At 39.0% G+C, this 24369-nt stretch overlaps 1 protein-coding gene across 5 annotated transcripts in view; it reads right to left on the reverse strand.

Annotated features, from left to right (window-relative positions):
* Nucleotides 1-2215: 2215 nt before the first annotated feature.
* LOC123771466 (radical S-adenosyl methionine domain-containing protein 1, mitochondrial) overlaps nucleotides 2216-24369 on the reverse strand; it is a 28189-nt gene continuing 6035 nt past the window's right edge. For 3 of the 5 annotated variants that reach the window (XM_069313717.1, XM_069313718.1, XM_069313716.1), the window contains exons 2-7: nucleotides 19968-20241; nucleotides 18058-18162; nucleotides 16599-16742; nucleotides 15080-15225; nucleotides 10622-10728; nucleotides 2216-5286 (exon numbers count right to left, since the gene is read on the reverse strand). In XM_069313717.1, the coding sequence (XP_069169818.1) occupies nucleotides 4625-5286; nucleotides 10622-10728; nucleotides 15080-15225; nucleotides 16599-16742; nucleotides 18058-18162; nucleotides 19968-20240 (1437 nt within the window). In that variant the 5' untranslated portion in view covers nucleotide 20241 and the 3' untranslated portion in view covers nucleotides 2216-4624. Of the gene's footprint in view, nucleotides 5287-10621; nucleotides 10729-15079; nucleotides 15226-16598; nucleotides 16743-18057; nucleotides 18163-19967; nucleotides 20242-20532; nucleotides 21308-24369 lie in introns of those variants that run through there. The other 2 variants (XM_069313719.1, XM_045764012.2) reach the window with 2 other exon arrangements.

A 24369-nucleotide genomic window follows, 5' to 3' on the forward strand; every position in this document is an offset into this window, starting at 1 on the left:
TTACTTTAAGCTCAGTTACTATTAAGTTTTAATCTAAGTGTTTTTCCTCCCCTCACCTTGCCCGAAACGCTATGCGTACTAATGACTTTAGGTATTGTATGTACTATCTCTATCTTTAAATCTAACATTGTGTAACTCAATGTATGTACCTTTACCTGAATAAAAAATCTAAATCTAAATCTTAGTTGCCCGAAACGCTATGCGTGCTAGTGGCTTTACAAGAATGTAAAATCAACTTCATTTCTATGTTCTCTCTTAACCTCCAATGTACCTTCTTGTATATAAATAAATAAATAAATAAATAAATAAATAAATAAATAAATAAATAAACAAATTAGCGGTAGTATCTGCATGCTCATTTAAAGAGACTCCAATATGGCTGGTAACCCAACAAAACTCCACTGTCTTAAATCTACTGGAGATTAGAAACAGCCAATGTTGAATCTCGACTACAACTGGATGGACTGGATTAAAGGACTCCAGAGCCATGAGGGCACTGCTAGAGTCAACTACAACCACAAAGGAGGATTGACAGCGAGAAAGCAGTAGACGAAGAGCACAGAGAATAGCATCTTCTGCCATGAAGATGCTAGTCTCCGAAGGCAGGTGAATACGAGGAGAAATATTGGTAACACTAACTGAAAGAGAATTTTGCAGGCGAGACAACCAGACAGAAAGAGGGAGGTGGTGAAGGGGAACAGGAACTACAGAAGGGGTAAAAGTCAAAGCACAACATAGGCGAAGTGAGGGTATTGTAAGGACCGCGCAAGGTAGCGAAGACAGTAGCGATCACGGCGGTCCTGGAGAGACGGGAAGCCAGGGTCAACATACAAGCTGAGGGTAGAAGTCGAACGAAAGGCATCAAAACTGAGGCGCTACCCAGTATGGTGCAAATCATCAAGACGTCAAAGAGTAGAAGGAGTAGCAGACGAGTAAGCAGGGCAACCATAATCGAGTTTAGACAGTACAAGAGAGAAATGTAAAGAAATGAGCGTGCGCCTATCCGCTCCCCAAGAAGTATGGGACAAAACCTTAAGTAGGTTAAGGGCTGTAGGTAACCCGGAGGTAAGAAATATGGGGTGACCGAGACAAATGAGTGTCAAAGATTAACCCCAAAAGCTTAGCGGAATCTTTGTACATAAGGGGATGACCATAAAGTGACAAAGAGGGACAAAGAACAGCTTGCTTCTGAGTAAAAGTCATGGCACAAGTCTTAGTTGCAGAGAACTTGAAGCCGACTAAAGAGCCTAAAACTGTACTCCCTTGAGCGCAGGCGGGAGAGGTACATAATAATTTACACGTGGAAAATATTAGAGGGGCTGGTCCCAAACCTGCACACAGAAATAACATCACATGAGACCAGAAGACATGGCAGGATGTGCAGAATACCCCCGTTGAAAAACAGAGGTGCAATTGGTACTCTGAGACTGTGCAGATATTATTTACTGCCCAAATCCATTCAATAAACCATCCATATTACTGAGGATGTTTAAAATTTCTCAATCTTTATTCTCTAGAGTGCAGGAAAGAGCAATATAGTGTGTTTTTTCTTTGCAACAGTGCCAAAGGGACCCCCAGTAGAATCCCAGGGGGTCCCCAAACTCACCGTTGGTCCCCCGAGTGCATTGAAGTAGAGTGGAGAGTTGAGTTTCCTATTAGCCTCCTGTTCCACCACTAGTAGTCCCTCTAGATGTTAGCATGGTCATAACTCAAAGTACTGGGGTACTGGGATCTCCATCCAATGATACAGTAACTCTCCTTCACACAAATGGGGAATTACTGAACAGCCACCGTAACTTGGGGAGGCTACGTACCTCTATTGACTTCTTTGGTACCTTACCATTACTCTTTAAATGGGCATCACATTAGCAATGCCACAATGGGTCTCGGCAACACTCCAGAATATAGTCAGTTGTCCGATGATGACAAACTCCATCTGAGTAATAATCCACTGCTTCAAACATTACCGAAATGCTTTGCATAATAGTGGTTTCAGTAGTATGCGTAACTTCTGTCCCTAAAATTATACATTACTCTTATGTTAATTGTACACACATGCTTTAGAATAAACACTGATTGATTGATGGATTGACATAACCCAGAATACCAAGTCAATAGCCTCTCCCCAAATGTGCTCCCACAGTGTAAATGTAAACCACCTCTAAGTCAAATCAAGCAATCATTACTGGCAGAGAGGAACACAGAAACCCACTGCTCATAAAAACACGTTTAATGAAAAATTGAATAGTCACACACTATGATAATGGCCTCACAAAACTTAAAGCATATTCAGTTGCAGTTGGCTGCAGCAGCAACTGGATAAAAGCAGAATAATTTATGTTACTTTAACACTGTTCCTGGAGGTCAATAATCAGCTGACAAAACTTAAATCACTAACAAAACTCACTAAGGCTTGTCAAATATCAACAAAATAACTCTTGAGCAAAATATGTATGTGAATACTGTAAATGCAGTAGACCAGTAATCTCTCATTAGCATTCTAGTTTCACATGACTAAAATACATAATAATAATAATAATAATAATAATTTATTTAGGAACAGTACATACATAGTTGCAGAGTTACAGTACAAACATTCTGTTAGATTTAAAGATAGAGGTAGTACATACAATACCTAAAGCCACTAGTACGCATAGCGTTTCGGGCAAGGCATGTCTTTCAGACATGTAATATCATAAAGTAAAGTACAGTACTCTCACTTGTCCATAGTGCATAAATGTACATAAATGAAGCACAATAATAATAATAAATATTACACAATAACTCAAGGTGAGAGGGGAAGATGTCTAGCCAACTAAGCTACCATTTAAAAGTTCGATGTCGCCGTGACCACAGGCTGCATGTCTTTCTTGTTCTCACACGTCACACACATTGGCGTGAAATTCCTGGCATCGCATTGTCACTCCTCACTCCTTCTGGCAATTTCCTGCCACTACCATGTTCCTGTGATTTTCTCTTGATTTTGATATTTTCTCTCTTCACAACTTTCACCTACTACCACAGCAGGGAAATCATGACACCATATAGCTTCTGGGCTATCACTTCAATTTCTCCTTCCACTGGAGACCTAGTGGCCCTACAGCATAAGCTACCACTTAATGCTCTGTAAATAAAATCATTGGAGTACCAGTGCCTCACTTTACCTGCACTTCACTTCACTCCTCACCTTCTTGTAAACCATTTGAAATAATGTCACTGGAGACACGGGTCTTCACACTGCTTAACACTGCTCTCCTTAATTACTTATAACCAATCCTTCACAGATTGGGACTGTCCACTCTATGCTAGGTTAGAGTTAATAGGCAACTTGCGATGAGTTCACACTTGCATCACACTGCTGCACCACTTTGCACTGGACATCTCTTCACAGTCTGGATGTAAAACAAGTGGACCCAAATCACCAGCATCCCTCGAGTTGCACCTGGATACTTCAACTCAGCAATCCGCCCCTGGCATAGTATTGACTCTTAAAATGCCCTGCTTCTCTTCTTAAAGCTTTAACTCTGCTGCTAAATATTCTAATTCAAACCCTAGACTCTTTATTTTCTGTCTGGATTTCTAATTCAACATATTTTTGTCCAGTGTACTAGGGATATGTCATATGAATTTATTGTGCAGCCCAGGAATTAAGGGTGTGAGCAGTGCATTATAAAATTAGTATGCAGGCACCCAGTGTGACCTTTATAATGAAAATCCCAACAGCCCTATCCACAAAGTTCACAAAGGAGTCGAACACCCTTGCGCTGCTAAAGGCGAGGCACCTTCCTCAGGAAGCTAAAAGCGAGACACCTCCCTCAGAAGCTAAAGGCAAGGCATCTCCCTCAGGAAGCTAAAGGCGAGGCACCTTCCTCAGGAAGCTAAAAGCGAGACACCTCCCTCAGAAGCTAAAGGCAAGGCACCTCCCTCAGGAAGCTAAAGGCGAGGCACCTCCCTCAGGAAGCTAAAGGCGAGGCACCTCCCTCAGGAAGCCAGCCTCTCAGAGAAAGCCACCTGAACCCACCAGGAAAGAGAGCCCCTGCTAGCAGAAGCAACACCAATGAACACCTAGAAATAGTCACACGAGACACAAGCAGTCCAAGCGAACAGCTAATTCAAATACACACAAATGAGGTATTAATATACATGCACAAGAAGCAGTGAGAAGTGTAACTGTGATGCACTGTGCCAGGCAAAAATGGCTGATAATCATGGCTAGAGGATCGAGGAGCTGGAGCTTGGTGTGCCATCACCTGGTGGTATGTAGGTGGAACTAATCAGAGAACAGTTTCACAACTGGGTGGTTCATTCAGTTTGGGGGTCTCCTTTTCTCATTTTCTATGTTCTGTTTACCCTTGCTGATTGTCTGTTTTGTTTTGCAGACCTTTCTGATGTTTTTTTCTTGGATAGTGACCGAGCATCCTTTGCTCTTTACAAATATACAGATTTTAGGCCAGGCCAGGTTTTGGCCCCTCATCCCTAGCAGGCTTACATTGACTCACAAGGGCCTGGTGTGGATAGAACTGAGTGGAGCTATGTTGGTAGCTAATGATAAAGAGCCTCCTTAGGAGCCTTCTATGAAAATATTAATTTTTTTATGTTTTTATGAATATTAAGCAACTCATTCTTAAGCAAATTTTTCTTCTAATATATTTAATAAATATGGAAGAATAGAATCTAATACATTCAAACCATGGCTTGAAGCTTTTACTCCTTCATTAGTGACATGTAGTAATTTACCTTCCTGAAGCCACTTAGTTTTTTCATTAAATATTTCCAACAAAGTAATTTGTGGCATAAACACATTCCATCTTTCTTGAGTGATTCCTTCACTTGTTCTTAGTCCCGAAGCAACGTACTCACTAACTACATCTAGTGACGTCTGACTCGTAATCTTCCGTACCCCAGCTCCTTTAAGTTTAACTTCTCTTAACCAGTTTACTGGATCTGCAGCATTAACTCTTGCTTCACGAATAATGCAATTATTAGAGCATTGTTCAGGAAGGCCATTTTTACTTGCTTCATAAATTCTTGAATTATGTAATTTGGTTTCATGCATCAGACAATTATTTTCTTTAATATATTTTGGAATGATTCGGCTATGAGCTCCAGGACCAATTCCAATATACTGTAAGCCCTGCCAATATGATTTGTTGTGAACACTTTCAGCTGAGCACCCATGAGCAAAATTGGAGATTTCATACCTCCTAAACCCTGCTTTATTTAGCAGGGACACTGCAATTTCATAGAGGTCAGCCATCTGGTCAGCATCGGGCACTATTATCTCTCCTGAAAAAACAGCATTGAATGCACATTATTGAAATATTTCTTTCTGGTGGGTCCTTGGTGGCTCTCTGTTGCTAGTTACTTGCCTAGCTCTACCCAATTTGAGTCACATCAGACCCCTGTCAGTCAACATGAGCCTACTGGGGACTAGAGCCCAAATCTGGCCCCTTTATAGAAATGCAGGGAGCTGAGGATGCAAGATCACTCAGACTTATGAGTAAAAATCAAGTGGAAAAGAAGAACCTTAAAGCAGGAAGGCTGAACCCCCACAGCAATTTCCAACTAGTCCCTGAACCTCAGATGAAGCAGGATGTGGAAGATGTGATTACCAGAGAAGGCCTGAGATTCTTAGATGTCCTGGAGGCCAGAGCAAGGGATGGGGGGCCCAAGAGATCCATTGAACTAATCCAGACAGACAGTGAAAGGAGGAGGAATGAACAGAGAACCAGAAGAAATCACCAGCTGCTCCGGCTCCAAATCCCTAACAACCAAACAGGACCAACTCCAGGGCAACCACTCAAGCATTAAGCCACAAATAATAAAAATGGGCAAACAAACCCAAAATAGTTGCCACCTGTTAAACTTTATCAAAAAAATAAAAAATTAAAAAAAAAATTCAAAGATGGAGTCTCTAGCTAAAATAGAGACCCAGCAAACCCCTAATATTGCAGGTCTCGAGGTACAGGGTAATATCCACATTACAGCATAGCAGGAACAGTACAAATGACAATTGCCATATACCAAAACCGATGAACATTTCTCAAACTTCCAAGTAACAAGTGCAGGCTCGATGGGCTGATCTATAACGAACCACTTCGAAGATCCTTGAGGCTTGCCTGCACTTGAAGGTAAAGACTAGGCAAAACACCAAGGCACTAGGGATGCTCGCTGGATGAACAGACACCGACTGCAGCACAAAAGAAAGACATGGCTGCAAAGGGCATCAGTAGTGTGCAATATATACAACACAAACCCTAGTGCCCCTATAATCAATAACCCCAGAACACTCCAACCTCATTGCCTTGCAGAGGAGTCAAAGAACCATGCACTACTCAGGGTGAGGCACCATAAACAGGATGCCAGCCTCAATGGGGCAATCACCCAAACACACCAGGTAAGTAACCCTTTCAGTGAAGGGGGCTAATAATATAAATCCCTTTGGCATATGCCCGACGAGGCACCCAAATTGAACTGGAAGGTAGGCGAACATTCCCGGTGAGCACACTACCCAATGTTAAACTCTCTCTCACTTCACAATGTTTACACTTAATACTAAGCAAAAATTAATGCATGATGCAAAGAGCATCATCACCGACTCTGCATGAATTGTTTTTATGAAGCCGAGAACATCGTCAGGATGCCAAAGTGTTAAGGACTTGCAAGTGTTGATGAGACACAGGTGTGGAACTATTTCAGTGTGGCCCCAGAAAGCACAATATAAATTCCCTGCATTAACTTAAATTTAACTGAGGGCCCCCCCATCTCCCAAGTGGGCTCAATGGAGAGAGGAACCCAGCAGCTTGTCAAATGTCCACTATTTTTACTAATGATTTTATTCAGCTGGATTTTGAAGTGCAGCAATAACATGGCATTTATAAATTGGTGGGTAGACAGTTCCATAGGTTTATAACCTATGGGAGAAAAAGTATATCCTGTTTCCTGTCCTACATTGTGTCTTGTTGAGCTTGAAACCATTGCTCCTTTTATGTGTTACATCTGATCTTTTAAAGAAGTGGTCTGGATCAATATCCTACAAATTTTTCAGCACTGTATGTAAAAGTTTCAATGAGATTAGCCCTGTCATATCTGGTTTGCAGTGTTAATCATATGGTCCTCAACCATTCCTAGTATGAAAGTTGACTTTGTCTTGTGATTACTTTTGTCCCTTGGTGTTGAACTTCTTCTGAATCAGCTAAGTACTTCTGAAGATGAGGTCTCCATGCTTGGTTAGAGCAGTCCAAATGAAGGTGATCAGAGATTTGTACAGTTGAATAACTATCTTCTTTTCCTTGAAGTTAAAGGATTGTTTGACTATTGCTAGGGTTTGGTTAGCTGTTTTTACTGCAGCTCCCACTGGTTGTGCAACTTTTAATGATTGGTGGATTCTGACTCCAAGGTCCTTTTCTTCATCAATCTGCTATAAGGTAGTGTTATTGATTTGGTAGTTATGTTCATTGTTATGCCCCACATGCAAGGTCTTGCATTTTCGGAATAAGGAAGGGTTGGGGAGAGCAGGAGAGGATTAAGAAGGGGGGCATATTGAAGGAGGAGAGTAAGACACTTGTCCATCATGTGACACCTACAATGACACACATCACATACCTCTGAGTGGCAAGGATCACCCATCCAACAGGTAGCCAGGTAGAGGCAGTAAGGCAGTTTTATTGTATCAACATGCAATAAAACCAAGGCATGGTTGGAACAAATTAAGTGGGAAGGTGGTGGATGCCAAAATCATCAGTAGTTTCAAAGAATCACATGAGAGAGTACTGGAAAGAGAGGACACAAGAAGCATAGCTCTCATCCTGTAACTACACTTAGGTAATTACATCCCCTCAAACTCTACTAAAGACAACCAGGGGATGGCCAGGCCCTGAAGGTAAAAACCCAGCTGGAAAACTAGGCACAGGGGCCACTCACAAAAGATAGATTAATAAACACTGAAAGCAGCCAATTTGCACTTGCGGCTGTGAAGGACGTAAGGGGCACACCGTTGAACAAGCACACAAACTCATGTGCAACCTCTCAAAGAAGAAAAATCCTGACTGCCTTCAACCTCAGAGCTTTACAGAGAAGTCAGAGACCCGTGCACTGCCCAAGGTGAAGCATCCTCTACAGGAAAACAGCCTCTCAGGGACAGCCACTAGAACCCATCAGGTAAGACAACCCTATCAAGGCAGGGACAACACCAGTTAGCACGTAGAGAAATTAAACTTTAAGTACGTGCAGCTTGAGATGAATAACTTTGTATAGTCCATACAAAGAAGGAATCATAAAAGTAGAAATACTGTATATGTAGCTAATACTAGAAGAATAAAGAAATACAAAGAAAGGCCTGCATTTATCTGAAAAACTGGGATACGAAGGGCTCTAGAGGACCAAAAAGTGGCAGTGACATTTTCACAGCAACATCAGGAAAATGACTGGGGGCTTGTTTTGGCTGAACCAGTAGCCGGTGGGTACTGCAGCCTGGTGGTGGGCAGTTGCAACTAGAGGGTGAATGACCTAACTACTTGGATAAATTTCTGAGTTGTTTAGTTCGTCCTGTAGTCTGTATTGTTTCACTCTACCTTTCTGGTGATCTTTTCTTGGTCAGGGTGATTATCCTCAGCTCCCTGCACCTCTACAGAGGGGGGCCAGGTTTTGGGCTCTGATCCCTGGTAGGCTCATAATGACTTAAAGGGCCTGGTGTGACTTGAACTGGGTGGAGATAGGTAGGTGGCAAGCAACAGGAAGCTACTGAAGCCCTCCCAAAAAGAATACATACTTTTTAAAAATCATCATTAAATAATCCTATAAATTCCATATTGCACTACAAAAATCAAACAGATAAGACATTTTTATTAAGTCCAAATATGTACACAGTACACATAAGCAATAAAGAATATGAAAACATGTGATAAAACTGACTTTTGCATTATCAACAAAATACAGAAGAGGAACAGATGACAAAACTGAGGACAGGTGAGAGCTCATTCACAGAAAAAGACAAGAACATGTATGAGGAACTCATCAAGAGACTGAAGGGAATCTTCACAATAAATCCAGGAGAAGTGTCAAAACTGAAGGGATGATGCCAAACCAAGCAATACTGGAAGACTTTGAGATTACATGAGATGAAGTTACAAAGCCGATGCTGTAGTTGGACTTGACTAAGTCCAAACAAGACTTCACAGAGGATATTAGCAAGGGAGTTTAATCCCTGTGCTGGCCCCTTCACAAGATAACAAAAGAAGTATGCAAGAAGTCACTGGAAATAAGAACTACAAAAAGTTAGAAGATAGCCAAGGTAGTGCAAATATATAAAAAGGGAGACAGACAGTGGATGTTAAATGGCAAGCAAGTGTCCCTAAATGCATATCATGCAAGGTAATGAAAAGTAAATCATCTGGAAAGGGGATGATTTAAACTGCATTTGTCAATTTTTCATCCATTTTAAAAGTGAATCAAAATTGTCTGGTAGCAATTTTGAATCTTCTTAATTTATTGTTAGCCTTATTTTTGCATCATCTGCAATTGTTGCTGTTTAATCCTGTCTAAATTATTTATTGTACTTCATATGGTGATAACACTTTAAAATACAACTTTATACTGTCAAAGGAGGTTAGGAATTAGAAACACTATATCAATGGAAAGGCAGAGATTGGACACAAGATCTGAAGCTCAACTACTGCAAGCATAACTGGATGATTACAACTAGAAGTACATAATATAGGCATGGAGTAAGTAGTAAGCTATTGAGAGTAACAATAAGAATGAATGGAAAAGAATAACCCAAACATTCAGAACATTCCACGTGAAACATTACTTAGTGGTGGAAAATAGTTACAGTACAGTATCAGATATGCTGCAAGATGTACTCTATTAACATTTGGGCAAAACAAATACAAAGCAATAATAGATGGTATAAAGTGCTCCATAAAATTCTGCACCGGAACAAATCCAAAAGCAGCAGCAGATAGCGCAAGGTATTCCACAGACCAAGCGTTGAATGTAAGAAAATGTCTCTTTCTGGTAACAGCTCCAATCGCTTTCCAAAGCTATCATGCTGAAATTGCTCCCCCTGAAATTTAGCACTTAGCGTGAAGCAGAGGGGCTTACCACAACTGATGGCACTATTGGTAGCAATAACCACCACAACATCAGTGACAGAACTAATTGGGGAAGCAGGCTGTAAGCGGGAGCCAGCCTGCCTGATGGCTGCTATCTGTACGAGTTCGAGCTAGTTTAGAGTGAATCTATTGTTTTACTTAAATCATTTGTGGAGTTGTCTGGGGGTTTTGAGGCTTCATATTCTGTGTACCCTCCAGTTGTCTGTAAAATTTCAAAGACTTTCTGGATGCTTCCCCAATGTGATAGAAAATTGTCACTCAATCTGTGGCTTTGTGAGGAAGACAGGTTCTGGCTCTGGTCCCCTGGTAGGCTAAACTGAACTCTTATAACTGATGTGATCATTTAAAGTAGCAAAATCTCAGCAAGACTGAGATTTTGCTTCAGGGAGGCAAAAGGGAAAACTCCCCCAGAAAATCAAGTATTTTTTTATGATAAGAGAATCTGAATTTTTGTAAGCTATTAGACAACATGATAATAAAATACTATAATAATAAATACAACAAACCTGATTGAACTTGATGAAACAACTTAGTTCCTCGCTCCAATGTTAACTGATACAAAGATATATGGTTATCACAGACAGTCAGCATGTTCTCCAGTTCTCGTTCCCAACTGAAATATAAAAAGCTTCAAGTAACAAGACAAATCAAATAAGTAACGTGGCACCACGAAAATCTAGATCCTGATATAGCAGAGTTCGTGAAAATCCTGATCAAATCTGCTCTCCGGATTTTCTTCTGAATTTGAATATACCATACGTACAGTAACTCTAAAAAGGGCAGTTATTATTATATGTCAATCCCCAGGGAAATGCAGTTACCACCATCTGGTTTTAATACAAATGCTGTAATACATTTCAGTGGATATACTCTAATGGTTATAATACAGCTAAATACATATAATGGAGTTAACATAGACCCATTGAAAAATTTGCTATTATTTTTAATTACTAACTACAGTATATATGAGTTTACTGTGTGTTCCAGGTCTCAAGAATTCTTCTTTATCAATTTTGTCAATTCCTGTTATTATTTGGTATGTAGTGATCACATTGCATCCTTTTCTTCTATCTTCTAGCTATGGCATATGTAATGGCTCTAACCTCTCCTCGTAGCTCTTGTCTTTGAGTTTGGAGACATTTTCTTGCATGTCTGCACCTCTTCCAATTTGTTTAGATGTTTCTTGAGATATGAGCACCATATAACTGTTGCATAATCCAATTTTGAATTCACAAAGGTCGAGAACAATTTCTTTTATATTTCACCATCCATATACAGTATTTAATAGCAATTCTGAAATTGGAAAGCATAACATTGGCTCCTCGCACAATAGTCCTGAGGTGATAGTTGTCTGTATAGAACCACCCCTAGATCTTTTTCTTTATCAGAATTCATTTTCACATAATTTGTAGGTTGTGTTTGGCCTATTTTCTCCTATTCCACATTCTATATCATGGTAATTATTCATATTAAATTCCATTTGTCAAGTGTTTCTCCATACAATTATTTTGTCCAGCTCTTCTTGATGGGCATAACAATCATCAGTTTCTTATTTTCCCAAAGTATCTTAGCATCATCAGCAATCATGTTCATGTAATTCTGTATTCATTCTGTTAGATCCTTCTGTATTATTTATACAATGACCATTATTGGTGCTAGAACTGAACCCCTGTGGTACTCCCCTAATGGCATTTCTCAAGTCTTATACATTGCCTCTGATTACTGCCCTCATTTTTCTATCAGTTAGAACATTTTCATCTATGTTAGATGCTTTCCTGCCACTCCTCCAGTATGTTCCAGTTTCCAGAACAACCTCCTATGTGACACTTTGTTGAATGCCTTTTTTTAGGTCCAGATAAATGCGGTCAATCCATCCATCTCTTTCCTGTAAAATCTCTGTAGCCCATCATAGAAACTAAGTACATTTGTTAGAATGGATCTTCCTGATCAAAAACCATACTGTCTCTCTGTATTATTATATCATTTCTCTCCAGGTGTTCTACCCATTTGGTTCTAATTATATTTCTAATGTTTTGACTACCATACTTGTCAATGATACAGGTGTATGATTACGAAGGTCTTTCCTACCATTTTTTCAAATTGGAACATTTTGCTTTTTTCCATACCTGTTAAGACCCCCCATACACAAAGATGACAGAAAAATCAATTCAAGTGGGGTGCTCAGTACAGATATGCTTTCCCTCAGAATCCATGGTGAAACTCCATCTGGGCAACTGACTTGTGTCTACGTACTTCCTTGAGTATTTTTTTTCACCTTGTCTCAAGAGACCTCTATGTCCTCTGTTATTCCATGTGAGGTTCTCTGAAAACTTAGTATTTGACGAGCCCAAAACACTCTTTGGGTTCCATCTATGGAGGGTCTTTTGCTCAGAGCTGATGACTTTGTACAATACAATACAATACAATACAATTTTACAATACAATTTTATTTAGGTAAGGTACATACATACAATAAATATTTACAAGGATTGTTTAACTTATAGGTATAGCTAGTACATACAATGCCTAAAGCCACTATTACGCAAAGCGTTTCGGGCATGATAAACTTAAATGACAAGCTTAATACTAATTGAGCATAATGAGTAGAATGAAAACAAGAAATGAAAACATAGATGAAAAAGCAGCACAAATACAATTATGTCGACAAACAGCGCTCTTTAAAGAAAAAAACAGACATTGGTTGACAATAGAAGGGTAAGGTAGGTTACAGGGAATTTATTAGGTATAGCTTCGCTTTTAACTTAAACTGGTTGAGAGAGGTACAGTCTTTAACATGGTTGGGAAGGTCATTCCACATTCTGGGCCCCTTGATTTGTAGAGCACTTCTAGTTTGATTAAGTCGTACTCTAGGAATATCAAAACTGTATTTATTTCTGGTGTGATGCTCATGGGTTCTGATACAACCTTCTATGAAGCTTTTGAGATCAGGATTGGCATTATAGTTTAGCGTTTTATATATGTATAATACACATGAGAGAATGTGCAGTGACTTAATGTCTAACATATTCAGAGATTTAAGTAGGGGAACCGAGTGATGTCTGGGGCCAGAATTGGATATTGTCCTAATAGCAGCTTTGTGTTGAGTAATTAGAGGACGTAAGTGATTTTGGGTAGTAGAGCCCCAAGCACAAATACCATAGTTGAGATATGGATATTGATATGGATATGGATATGGATATTGTTTATCCTCTGCCCATGGTCAAGCACGATTCCTTGGCTGTTCCCCCTGATTGCATTTCCATGTCCTAACAGGTTTCATGGATGCATCTTTTTTCCAGAAGTTTTTGATGTCCCACCTTGCCCCTTCTTTGGCTCGGGGGATGGGGGCGGAGGGGGGGGGGAGAGGGGAAAGTGGGTTCCATCTTTCAGGTGTACTGTATTTGGGCAAAGCTTCTTTTATGCTACTTGAGAACTATTTGTTTGCTCTGGTTCTTCTTAAAAAAGTCAGCAGGTGATAGGTCCATGTCCAGCTGCCTTAGCTCCCTGGAGCCCTGTGCCTTAGCTCCCTGGAGCCCTCACTGCGAGGAGATCATAGGGCTCATGTTGACCAAACCACACACTTGAAAGTGAAGGGACGACGACGTTTCGGTCTATCCTGGACCATTCTCAAGTCGATAGTGCTCATGCTCAATTGGTGGTCATTTTGCATATTTGGGCTGTTATTAAGCTGTTCTCTGATGAGCTCTGAGTTGGCCTAGATCTTCGGACCTCAGTGTCTGTCTTAATGCCTTGTTGCCTGCGGTTCCAGCTTTGGCCGCTCTACCCAAGTTGCTTGCTCCCCTCCTTTAGGAGGCGATGGCTGCATTTTAATGGCCTATCTAATAATTCAGTGGGCTGTACTGGGCCAGGTCTTAGATTTGGCTTGGTCCTTAACAAATTTGTCTGCCTGCCCCTATTTGCCCCTTCTGTTTCCTGAGGGGGGCTGTCTGTTCGGTCATTTCAGCCTCTGACATTGCTTATGATTCTCTCAGTTTGGTCCCTCTGCAGGGGGGTTCCCTCCGTCCAGTTCAGAGGCGGCTCTTCTGGGTTGGGCCCTCTCCAGTCCAATCTGTCCTCGTACAAAGAACGTCGCTTTTCGCTCATATGCGTTACATAAGAGCAAAAATTGTCATACTAGAAAATGGAAGCGACTTGCGAAAGTGTTGTACTGTCCTGTTTTCTATTTTGGGTCCTCTGGTAAGTTAGGAGAGCACACTTTAAATTGACCGTTTTCTAGATGTTGGCAAACCTTAGGAGGATGGCCAGGTTAGTCGGGGTAGGCCACTGGGTGGAGCTTGATTTCCAGGTCATTGCACTGTCTCTGGTTAGTGCTTCTTCTGACCAGTGTCATTTATATATTATTTATATGTAAACATGTATAAACATGTATTAATTAATTTTGTCGGGGAATATGCAGGTAATGTATTTACTGTATATACACTAGGCCGATATTGTGGTTCCCACAAGGTCAAACTACTGACCCGTCCCAGAACGCAACTACACAACAGCTGACTAACTCCTTATTTATTGCTAGGTAATAAATAAGGCATTAGGTGAAAGGAAACATTTTGTTTTCTTTTTTTTTTGTCCTACTCAGGATTCCAGATTGTGAGTCAAGAATACACCCAATTACAGTAAAATGTAGGAAAACTGAAAACTTGACAGTAAAAAAAGTTAAATGTTGCGAAATCCGAATTTCCAGTAAATCCAAATTAAGTCTGGAATGACAATCTGAATTTCTGAGGTACCAGTATGCCTGTATGCCGGCATCTACATGTACAGTATATAGATGGCAAAGCTCACAAATAAGGTTTAATGTTGGCTACAAGTGTGCACAATGAAATCAACAAACCAGATGTATCTATTAGAAAATGTAGAGGCAGTACGGCATAGAGTCCAGGGATACAGGTTCAATACTGACGAACGGCCTCATCTATAGATACATTTCTAATTTTATTACTAACCTTTCTGTTGTTTGATTGGGTCTTCCAAAAATTAGATCCACAGACAGTCGGCCCGGAAAAAGTTGTTTAGCAATACTAATACAATGAAGAGCCTCTTGGACACTGTGGTCACGATTCAGTAACCTTAATGATGCCGCATCAAGAGCCTGAAAAATTACAGATCTTAAGCATTTTTAAAATAAAAACAGTACAGTACATATATAATAAAAATGTCTTGCTCTCTAACTTATATTATTGCTCAACATTTCTCCTTTAACTCGTAGCACTGAAAAAAAAGAGCATCCATAACCATACAAAAGTCATCAGCATTATTTCATGTTATGGTAAGCAGAAAACCAATTAACTTGGTAAAAAAAATTATTGTTTCTCCTTGTACATTTTTAACTTTCTTTACATTTCATTAAAATTTCCCCTAGAAGAGTTCAGTAGTGAAGTATAGGAATATAGTATATAGGTAAAGATGTTCAAAATGACACCCGTTTATTTTCTACATCTCCCCCACCAATCAGCATCATGGAGAATTGGCACCCTCACACTCCAGCAAATTGGAAGTACTCCATTGCTTTGCAAATGAGGTGTTACAGGTGTTAAGTGCTTCATAAGAATTGTCACAAAAAATAAGTGTGTGTCTACAACTGTAAAGTACATGGAAAGCACCTTCCTAGGCAGAACACTCAGTACCTTACACAACGGATGCTTCCTTTTGGAACAGACAGGTAGGACAACATCATAGGCACTGCTGCTATAGGCACGAACAAGCGCCCAGTCTACACCTTCCATGTAAACCAGGCATAAGTTGCTGTCAAGATTTTGAACATGAATACCTATAATTTAGTTTAAAGTGTCTGACTGTAAATTATTGGATATTTATATTTTCATGGCAAATGAAAATATGGCATATTTTCATCTCTATCATATGGCACAAAGAACAGATGTGCAATCATTACAAAAATATATATATTCTCTCGGAATTTTAAAAGTGGATGTCCCCAAGCTCCTTCATTGGAATATAAGCATATATTTTATGGATATCATGCACTGTTATTAGAACAAGTATTAAAGCTGCTATGGAGCCAATGGAGAGTGTAAACTCAAATTCCATCATGGAGAAATGGGCCAATGTCATTCACTGTAGGCGAGGAAGTTTTGGGAAGGTATCATTCTGCTGAAACTCCTTTTCTCAAATCTTAGAACAAAGACATTACAGAGAATACCTTGTAAGTGTTGAACATCAACAAATCATGAGCCTGATGTTGGGACTATGTTTCACCACCTTATGAAGCAGCTTTATGGGGGGCGATTGATTTATGACACAAATTACAGAGTAACATAGTGCGAGTAGGATTGGTGGATTGTTTCAAACGTAATTTAGACATTCTATATAATGAATGAGCTTGGGTGGATATAAATAGGGGCTGTTTCATAAGAACCAATAGGCCTTTTATGGTTTCTTTAATTCTTATGTACTTATGTTTCTGTCAAACAGAAAGAGTGTGAGATACTGTAGCAATATTCATACCTGCACACCGATAGAAACTCTGTTAACACCGACAGCCTTGAAGTCTTTCAGTTTATTTGTTTCTAAGGAAGTAGGATTCCCCTCAAGTGTTATTTCAACATTTTCTTCTAAACTGCACATTTCCTGGATTGTTTTCAAGACTTTCTGTGGATCAAGAATTAAACATTCTTAATGAGTATTTCAAAACAAATTGTTCACATATTATTGGCAAGTATTATCAATCATTTTGGTGCTGTAAAAATATCAAGATTTATGTGTGACTCCCTTTTTGGTTGTCATACCTCCACAAATACCTCTCACATTCTTCCTCTTATCATGCACTCAGCTTCATTATATTCATAAGTCCATTGCATGCACTAAAAATGCCTCATGTATTACATTTTATTTTAGTTATACTGGTTATTAATTTTGTATAAAATGTATTGCAAATGCCAGTCCATCAAATAGTTCCTCCACTCTTGCTGATCCACTCTTACATCTGTAAATTTTACAAATTCCATAAATCCAGCATTATAAATAAATTTCAACATTACAATTGACCTGAGGAGGCCACTGACAAACTAGTGGCCTCACCAAGGACAGGAAGCCTGTGACTTGTCAAAGATCCCCTCATTTGCCCTGATGATTGATAACAATGAAGTGCAATAGTGCACTAATCAATTAGAATAATAACCCACTATTTTAAAAACACAAGAAACGTAGACTGAATATTTCAGTCCCAAACCAGGACTCCTTAGCAGTACTCACCTAGTTGTGCTTGTGGGGGTTAAGCTCTGGCTATTTGGTCCCACCTCTCAACAAGAATGATAGCTGGAGCTGCTTTTATGGTGTCAAGTCAGGAGACATTTGATTTGATGTCAAATCTGGTTACCATTGCCCCAAGGAGATATTAAAATTTGGATTATTACTTATAAATAGTAATCCAAATTTGAGTATCTCTTTATTACTGTACTTAGTGTATACTGTAATTAATAATCCAAATTGTAATAGTATCTCTTTGGGGCAGTGGTTACCAGATTTGGTGAGCGATTATGGAATAAGGAGGTTATTACCTAATGATTACCCTTGTTCCCAGGATGAACGACTTGATGCCATAAAAGCAGTTACAGTTGTTATTCTTGCTTACTGATGATAAAAGGTCCCAGTTTGGGACCAAAATATTCAATCTATGTTTCTTGTGTTTTCAAAATAATGGGTTATTATAAGTGTGCTATTGCACTTCATTGTCATGTTGAAATTTGTTTATTATGCTGATTTTATGATTACCAAAACTAAAATGCATTACAGTACTATATTTAAATGAAGCATAATATATAAAGCATAATAAGATCAAAATAAAAATAATGAAATAGAATTTATTCTCTAATTGCTAATGCTTCTAGATATAAATCCCAGTATCCTATTTGCCTTATTTTAAACAGTTATACATTGACTTTTTGACTCAAGAGCCATTTTTTACCTCAACCATTTGTGGCCTTGCGAGAGATGGGGTGCCGCCTCCAAAAAAGACCGAGTGCACAGACGAGATATGCGAGTGCCGGAGATTGTGCTGCAGTTCCTTTACCTGTAACAGGAATCATTATTGTAGTCCACAATACAAGCACCTTAGGCTCTATTATTTATTTGTGGAAAAATTGTTATAGCTTACCATGTGAGCATATTGTATTATCATCTCACATTAACATCATTTATTTATATACTGTACTGCTGTACATTATGCATTCCCACACAAAATAAAATACAATTTCATGTCTATCATAGCTCTCTTATTCATACTATTTTTAGTGTACTATATCATCATTCTTGAACAAATTTCAATAATACCTATAATTATAATATAGTGAACTTCATTATTTTATTATTTATCCGCAAGACTAATCTAATACAAAATTTCAAATGATCATAATCATTTTGCTGCTCCCAGCTGGCTTCCCAGAGAAACTGAGTTAATTCCTCAATATAGAAGGGAAGTCCAGCTGAACTTGTCCAAGGAATTCAGTAAAGAAACAATGTGGGGAAAAGCAGCCTCAAAGGTCTCGGCCTGGCCAACGCAAAGATTGGTTTTCTTTTCTCCCGACTTGCGAGCAAATTCTCAGAAAGCTTGAGGGCAACTGTGCTTCCAATTTACTCAATCTACATAAGTAAGTGAATGAAGACCTGAAGTGTCTTTCCCTCCTCAACATGAAAAAGTCAAATACAGTACTGTACTGTACTGGACTTTCTACCAATGCTGCCTAGTCATAAAATATCACTGCACTGGAGGTTGACAGTTTTAACTGTATTCTGAGAGCACTACATCCTGTACTGACTTCTGGCTCATAATGTGATGATATTCTATTTAAGTAACAGCCACTATGTGTAAAATAAGTGTAGCCCCTACTGCTTACATACTTAGCAAGTTCCTCATGTACTCTTATTCAATCACCAAACAAACCAGTTACCAGGGACATATAAGAAGACCTACAGTCCCTGAAGAGAGACATGTAGAAGGGAGCTAGGCAACCAGTGGGCCTGGCTGAAGCCCTAAATCCAACCCAAACCTTTGAATGATAACGGCCAGTGACTCTCCATGAAATTTAATGTCTACTGCTGGTGCCAAAGCTAATATTTCTTGGGTTTATAAATGTACTGTCCCTCCAATCTAAGCAAGACAGAGATGGAGGGCTAAATCTGGTGAGCCAGTTAATAGCCACCATGGTAATTACCAATAATGAGCTTGAGCCTAAAAATGTCAAATCTCTAACTAGAGAACTGCCAGCTAATTCAGAACCTTGTGAATTAGCAATTGTGATACTGAATAGCCATGGGCCTCTGATAAACAAGGTTAACTGAATAATCAGTCTCTATGTCAAATTGCCGTAAAGAAAAGTAAAGATGTATGTAATGCACATGGGGGTTAGGTGAGGTACTGTCACCTAGTGATGATGAGGTGTAGCAAATGAGGTACAGTATTTTGATGTGTGACAAATTTCAACTGTGATGTCATCGAGAATCTGTAATACTCAAATTTTAAAAATAGACCCGAGAGCCCCCCTCTTCATTTTGGCAAGAAGAATTCTGTATCCACTGTTTCCAAGCACCTGATATGATTCTGTAGCTGCCCTGTATCACTAGTGCTTGTATGTCATCTTGCTTGATTGAAAATCTTCTAGTTCCTTAGGAAAATATCTATGGGAGCAGCAGTAAGACCAGCTCAGAAAACAATAAATGAATGTTCTGCTATACCCTGACGCGAGTTTATCTAAGAATATATACACTCTCGTAATGACATTTCACATGAGCAAGTACTACACAATTCCTCATGGGTTTATTAGCAATCTGGTAATATACAATCAGAGAATGAACACATCATTAAAATTAGTGACTTACTATGAAATTTTCAAGTGTATTATTCTCAACAGTCCAATGTGAATTTGGATGTGGGATGAACTTGACAAAGTTGCAATAGGAACACCTCTGTCTGCAGTATGGCCAGTGGACATACACAGATCCAGTATTTAAGTATGAATCTGGCAGAGTTGCATGTAAAGGTCCATGATCCAACTTTGTTAGATCGTCACTGTTAAGTAAACTTATGTGTCTCGTGCTGCTGGAGGCTCCTTTTATGTAGTGCCATTTCCATGCGTTGTGAAGAAGTTTCATCCTAAAAGAAAATATAATTTAGATTAAAATATTAATATGCAAAACTATACAATATAAAAATATCACAAAAATATTGTATAATGACCTTAAAGATTATTCTTATAAACTTCAAGTGGTTCATAGGCATAATTATATTAGCAAATGAGCCCTATGGTAAAGTTCCCCAGAATACATTTCTTTATATTAACACTTATTGTACAATGCATTTGCTTTCATCCAAATTGCTTGGTACAGTGTGCACTGTGGTGTAAGGAACCAGTAACCAGATGTAATACATAATGAAATCACATACCAAAGGAAATCTTTGGAGCAGGATGGCATATCGTAAGATCTCGTGGAAAACTATATAAACTTCAGCTCTTTTCTTTCCTGTGACAACCCGTCCTCGACTCGAAGTCCATTACATCCAGCGATCGACCCCATAGACGCATTCATAAATTTTTACATGTTGTTCATTCAAAATGGGAATTTTCTCAAATATAAATTAATATTATAATATATTAGCATATTGTGCATATATAGGCATAGGATAGGTTAGGTTAGGTTTTTAGGTTCTGTTGACGATTATTTATATTTGTAGTACGTGGGTGAAGCATTTACAGCGTTGTGGTTCAAACAAAATTCATCAGTGAAGCACTTGTTCGGGAAGTGTTCGAATGAAATCAGTTGTGTGTCGTGTGTAAACCGTTTTTCATTCATAAACAGGGGGTTTGGCGGGTGCATGGAATGCACCCGCCAAAGACTTTTGGGTCTTTGTTTGAAGGACGGGGTGCCTGTGAATGCACTCGCCGGGTGCTTCACAAGCGATTTGGCCAGGGTTCGTATCCTAACTGGGGAGGATTGACTAGACACCAAACCTTAACTGTGCACTTCTGTTCATCCAGCAGTGAATGGGTACCTGGTTGTTAACCGATTTGGCGGGTCGTATTCCAGGGAAAATTAAGATTAAGGACCTGCCCGAAACGCTAATTCTGTATTCTATAGCTGCCGAAGCACTATTGGGCGGTCCATAGAATTACCCAAATCAGCCCAAATCGGCCCAAAACTACACAAATCGTTCTAGCATTACGTAAGTAATGAAGAAATATGGTATATTTACTTACTATAATGTTGGTGCTATACGTAGAACATGATCAAACCTATTTTTACTCTGAAATAATCTAATTTCATAACGAAATGAGACGTAAATATGTGAGAGGTGACGCCATAGGAAGTCGACGGTCCAAGCGACAATTGTGTGGAGCGACTTATCCAAGATATATGGTCGCCTGGAGAGTGTTTGCTGCCATATCAGCCTCCTGTACACAGTGATCCAGTCTTTTTCGTTCATTGAACACGGAACCCTACACGCCCTCTGATATATTGCTTAATTAACAAATATTCACAAATAAAGATTATATTTGTATATGTTATCAGAAAGGCAGATATAAAATAGTTTTTGTGAATCCATCACAGAGATTATACCTTATTAGAGAGGAAAAATATTCATACTTTAAACAAGGCTTCATGGCCGACGCTCTCCTTACCAATATAGAAACTATGACCTTCCGAAGATCAATGTTAATTTAATCTAGATATTGTAATAAATGAAGTTTTTTATGTCATCATAAAGACATAAATATAAGCTGCATGTTAATACTTTGGCATAAATATAACTGAAGTGAAAGTGAAGATATATGCCTTTTTATAGTTGATGGCTCGCTCAGGGAGTGTGAAGGCCTCCACACAAGCCAATCAATTTTATAAATACTTTGCATATATGCAAAGTAACGCCATAGGTCTTTATGTCAGAATAAAGACATTCAGATTCAGATTCAGATTCAGATGTTTATTCAGGTAAGGTATATACATACAAGTGATGTTACATTAATGGATTGATATATAGATAGAGCTAGTACATACAATGCCTAAAGCCACTATTACGCAATGCGTTTCGGGCAAGAAAAAACATTAATATCTAGAACTTAATACTAATTGAGCATAAAGAATAAAAGATGTTGAGAACAAATACAAATAAAGATAAAAAAAAAGGGGGAACATGACTGAAAAAGCAGCACAAATACAATAGGTTGACAAACAGTGTTGATTAAAAAAAAGAAAAAAAAAAAGAAAATAACAGACATGGGTTGACAATAGAGGAGTGAGGTAGATTACAGGGAATTTATTAGGTAGTGTTTAGTTTTTATCTTAAACTGGTTGAGAGAGGTACAGTCTTTAACATGGTTGGGAAGGTCATTCCACATTCTGGGCCCCTTGATTTGCAGAGCATTTCTAGTTTGATTAAGACGTACTCTAGGAATATCAAAACTGTATTTATTTCTGGTGTGGTGCTCATGGGTTCTGTTACAACCTTCTATGAAGCTTTTAAGATCAGGATTGGCATTATAGTTTAGCGTTTTATATATGTATAATACACATGAGAGAATGTGCAGTGACTTAATATCTAACATATTAAGAGATTTGAGTAGGGGTACCGAGTGATGTCTGGGGCCAGAGTTGGATATTGTTCTAATAGCGGCTTTGTGTTGGGTAATTAGAGGACGTAAGTGATTTTGGGTAGTAGAACCCCAAGCACAAATACCATAGTTGAGATAAGGATAGATAAGGGAGTAATAGAGAGTCACCAGAGCAGGGCGTGGTACATAATATCTGATCTTAGAAAGAATGCCCACAGTTTTTGAAACTTTTTTTGATATATTTAGAATGTGTCCCTGGAAATTCAGCTTGTGGTCAATGAGAATGCCAAGGAATTTGCCATCTAATTTGTTACAAATTTGGGTATTGTTTATTTTGAGATTTATAAGACTAGAGGATTTATTGCCAAACAGAATATAGAAGGTTTTGTCAATGTTAAGGGTGAGTTTGTTGGCAGTTAGCCAAAGATGGACTTTATTTAGCTCAGTATTTACTGTGGCATTTAGAGCAAGAGGGTCAGGACTGGAGTAAATGAAGGTTGTGTCGTCAGCAAATAGAATTGGTTTGAGGTGTTGGGAGGCATTTGGAAGGTCATTAATGTAGATGAGAAAGAGGAGAGGGCCAAGTATGCTGCCCTGAGGAACACCAATGTTGATGGGTAGGGTGGGAGAAATTGTATTATTCACAGAAACATATTGGAGCCTGTCAGTAAGGTAGGACTCGAGGTATTGTAGGGAGTGTCCTCTGACTCCATAATGATGTAGTTTAAGAAGAAGGTTTTGGTGGTTGACAGTATCAAAAGCTTTACGCAGGTCCACAAATAACCCAACAGGGAGCTCCTTTTTATCAAGAGCTGTATGAATCGAGTTAAGCATACTAATAAGTGCATCGTTAGTGCTTTTTTTGGGTCTGAAGCCATATTGGCAAGGGCTAAGTATATTGAGTTTGGCTAGATATGAGTAAAGCTGCTTGTATATAAGTTTTTCAAAAATTTTTGACAAGTTTGGCAGGATTGATATAGGTCTGTAGTTGTTAACATCTGTGGGGTCACCACATTTGTGGACAGGCGTTACTCTCGCTTTTTTTAGAATATCTGGGAAGGTTTGGAGTTCAAGTGACTTGTTGAAGAGCAAAGCAATAGCAGGGGCTAAAGATCTGGAGGCTTTTTTGTAAATTAAAGTTGGTATCTCCTCAAGGGCACCAGACTTGGTTTTAAGGGAAAGGATTATCTCATTGACGTCAGTGGAGTTAATAGGCTTTAGGTACAGAGACTGTGGATAGTTACCTGTAAGATAGTCCTTAATGTCAGTACTGGAAGATGGAATATCATTTGCAAGGGATGAACCAATGGAAGAGAAGAACCTATTGAACTCAATAGCAGAATCAGAGGCTGAAAGCTGACCATCGTTATTAGACAGGAGAGTCGGTTTGTTATTTAAAGATTTCTTTGATCCCAATATTTGTGAAATTGTGCTCCAAGTTTGTTTAATGTTGCTCTTTATTTGAGTAAATTTATCTTCGTAGTAATTAGTTTTGGCTCGTCTAATTATCTTAGTTAGCAATAATGAGTAATTCTTTGAGAATTCTTTGGAGACAATTCCTAACCTATACTTCTTCTCAAGGTCGTGTTTTTTGTTAATGGATTTCAGTATTCCCTTTGTAAGCCAAGGATTGTTAAGCCTTTTGCTTGTGACTTGTTTTGTAAGCCTAGGAC

Source organism: Procambarus clarkii, chromosome 76 (genome assembly GCF_040958095.1).
Source record: "Procambarus clarkii isolate CNS0578487 chromosome 76, FALCON_Pclarkii_2.0, whole genome shotgun sequence".
In the NCBI taxonomy this organism is placed as follows: Eukaryota; Metazoa; Arthropoda; class Malacostraca; order Decapoda; family Cambaridae; genus Procambarus; species Procambarus clarkii.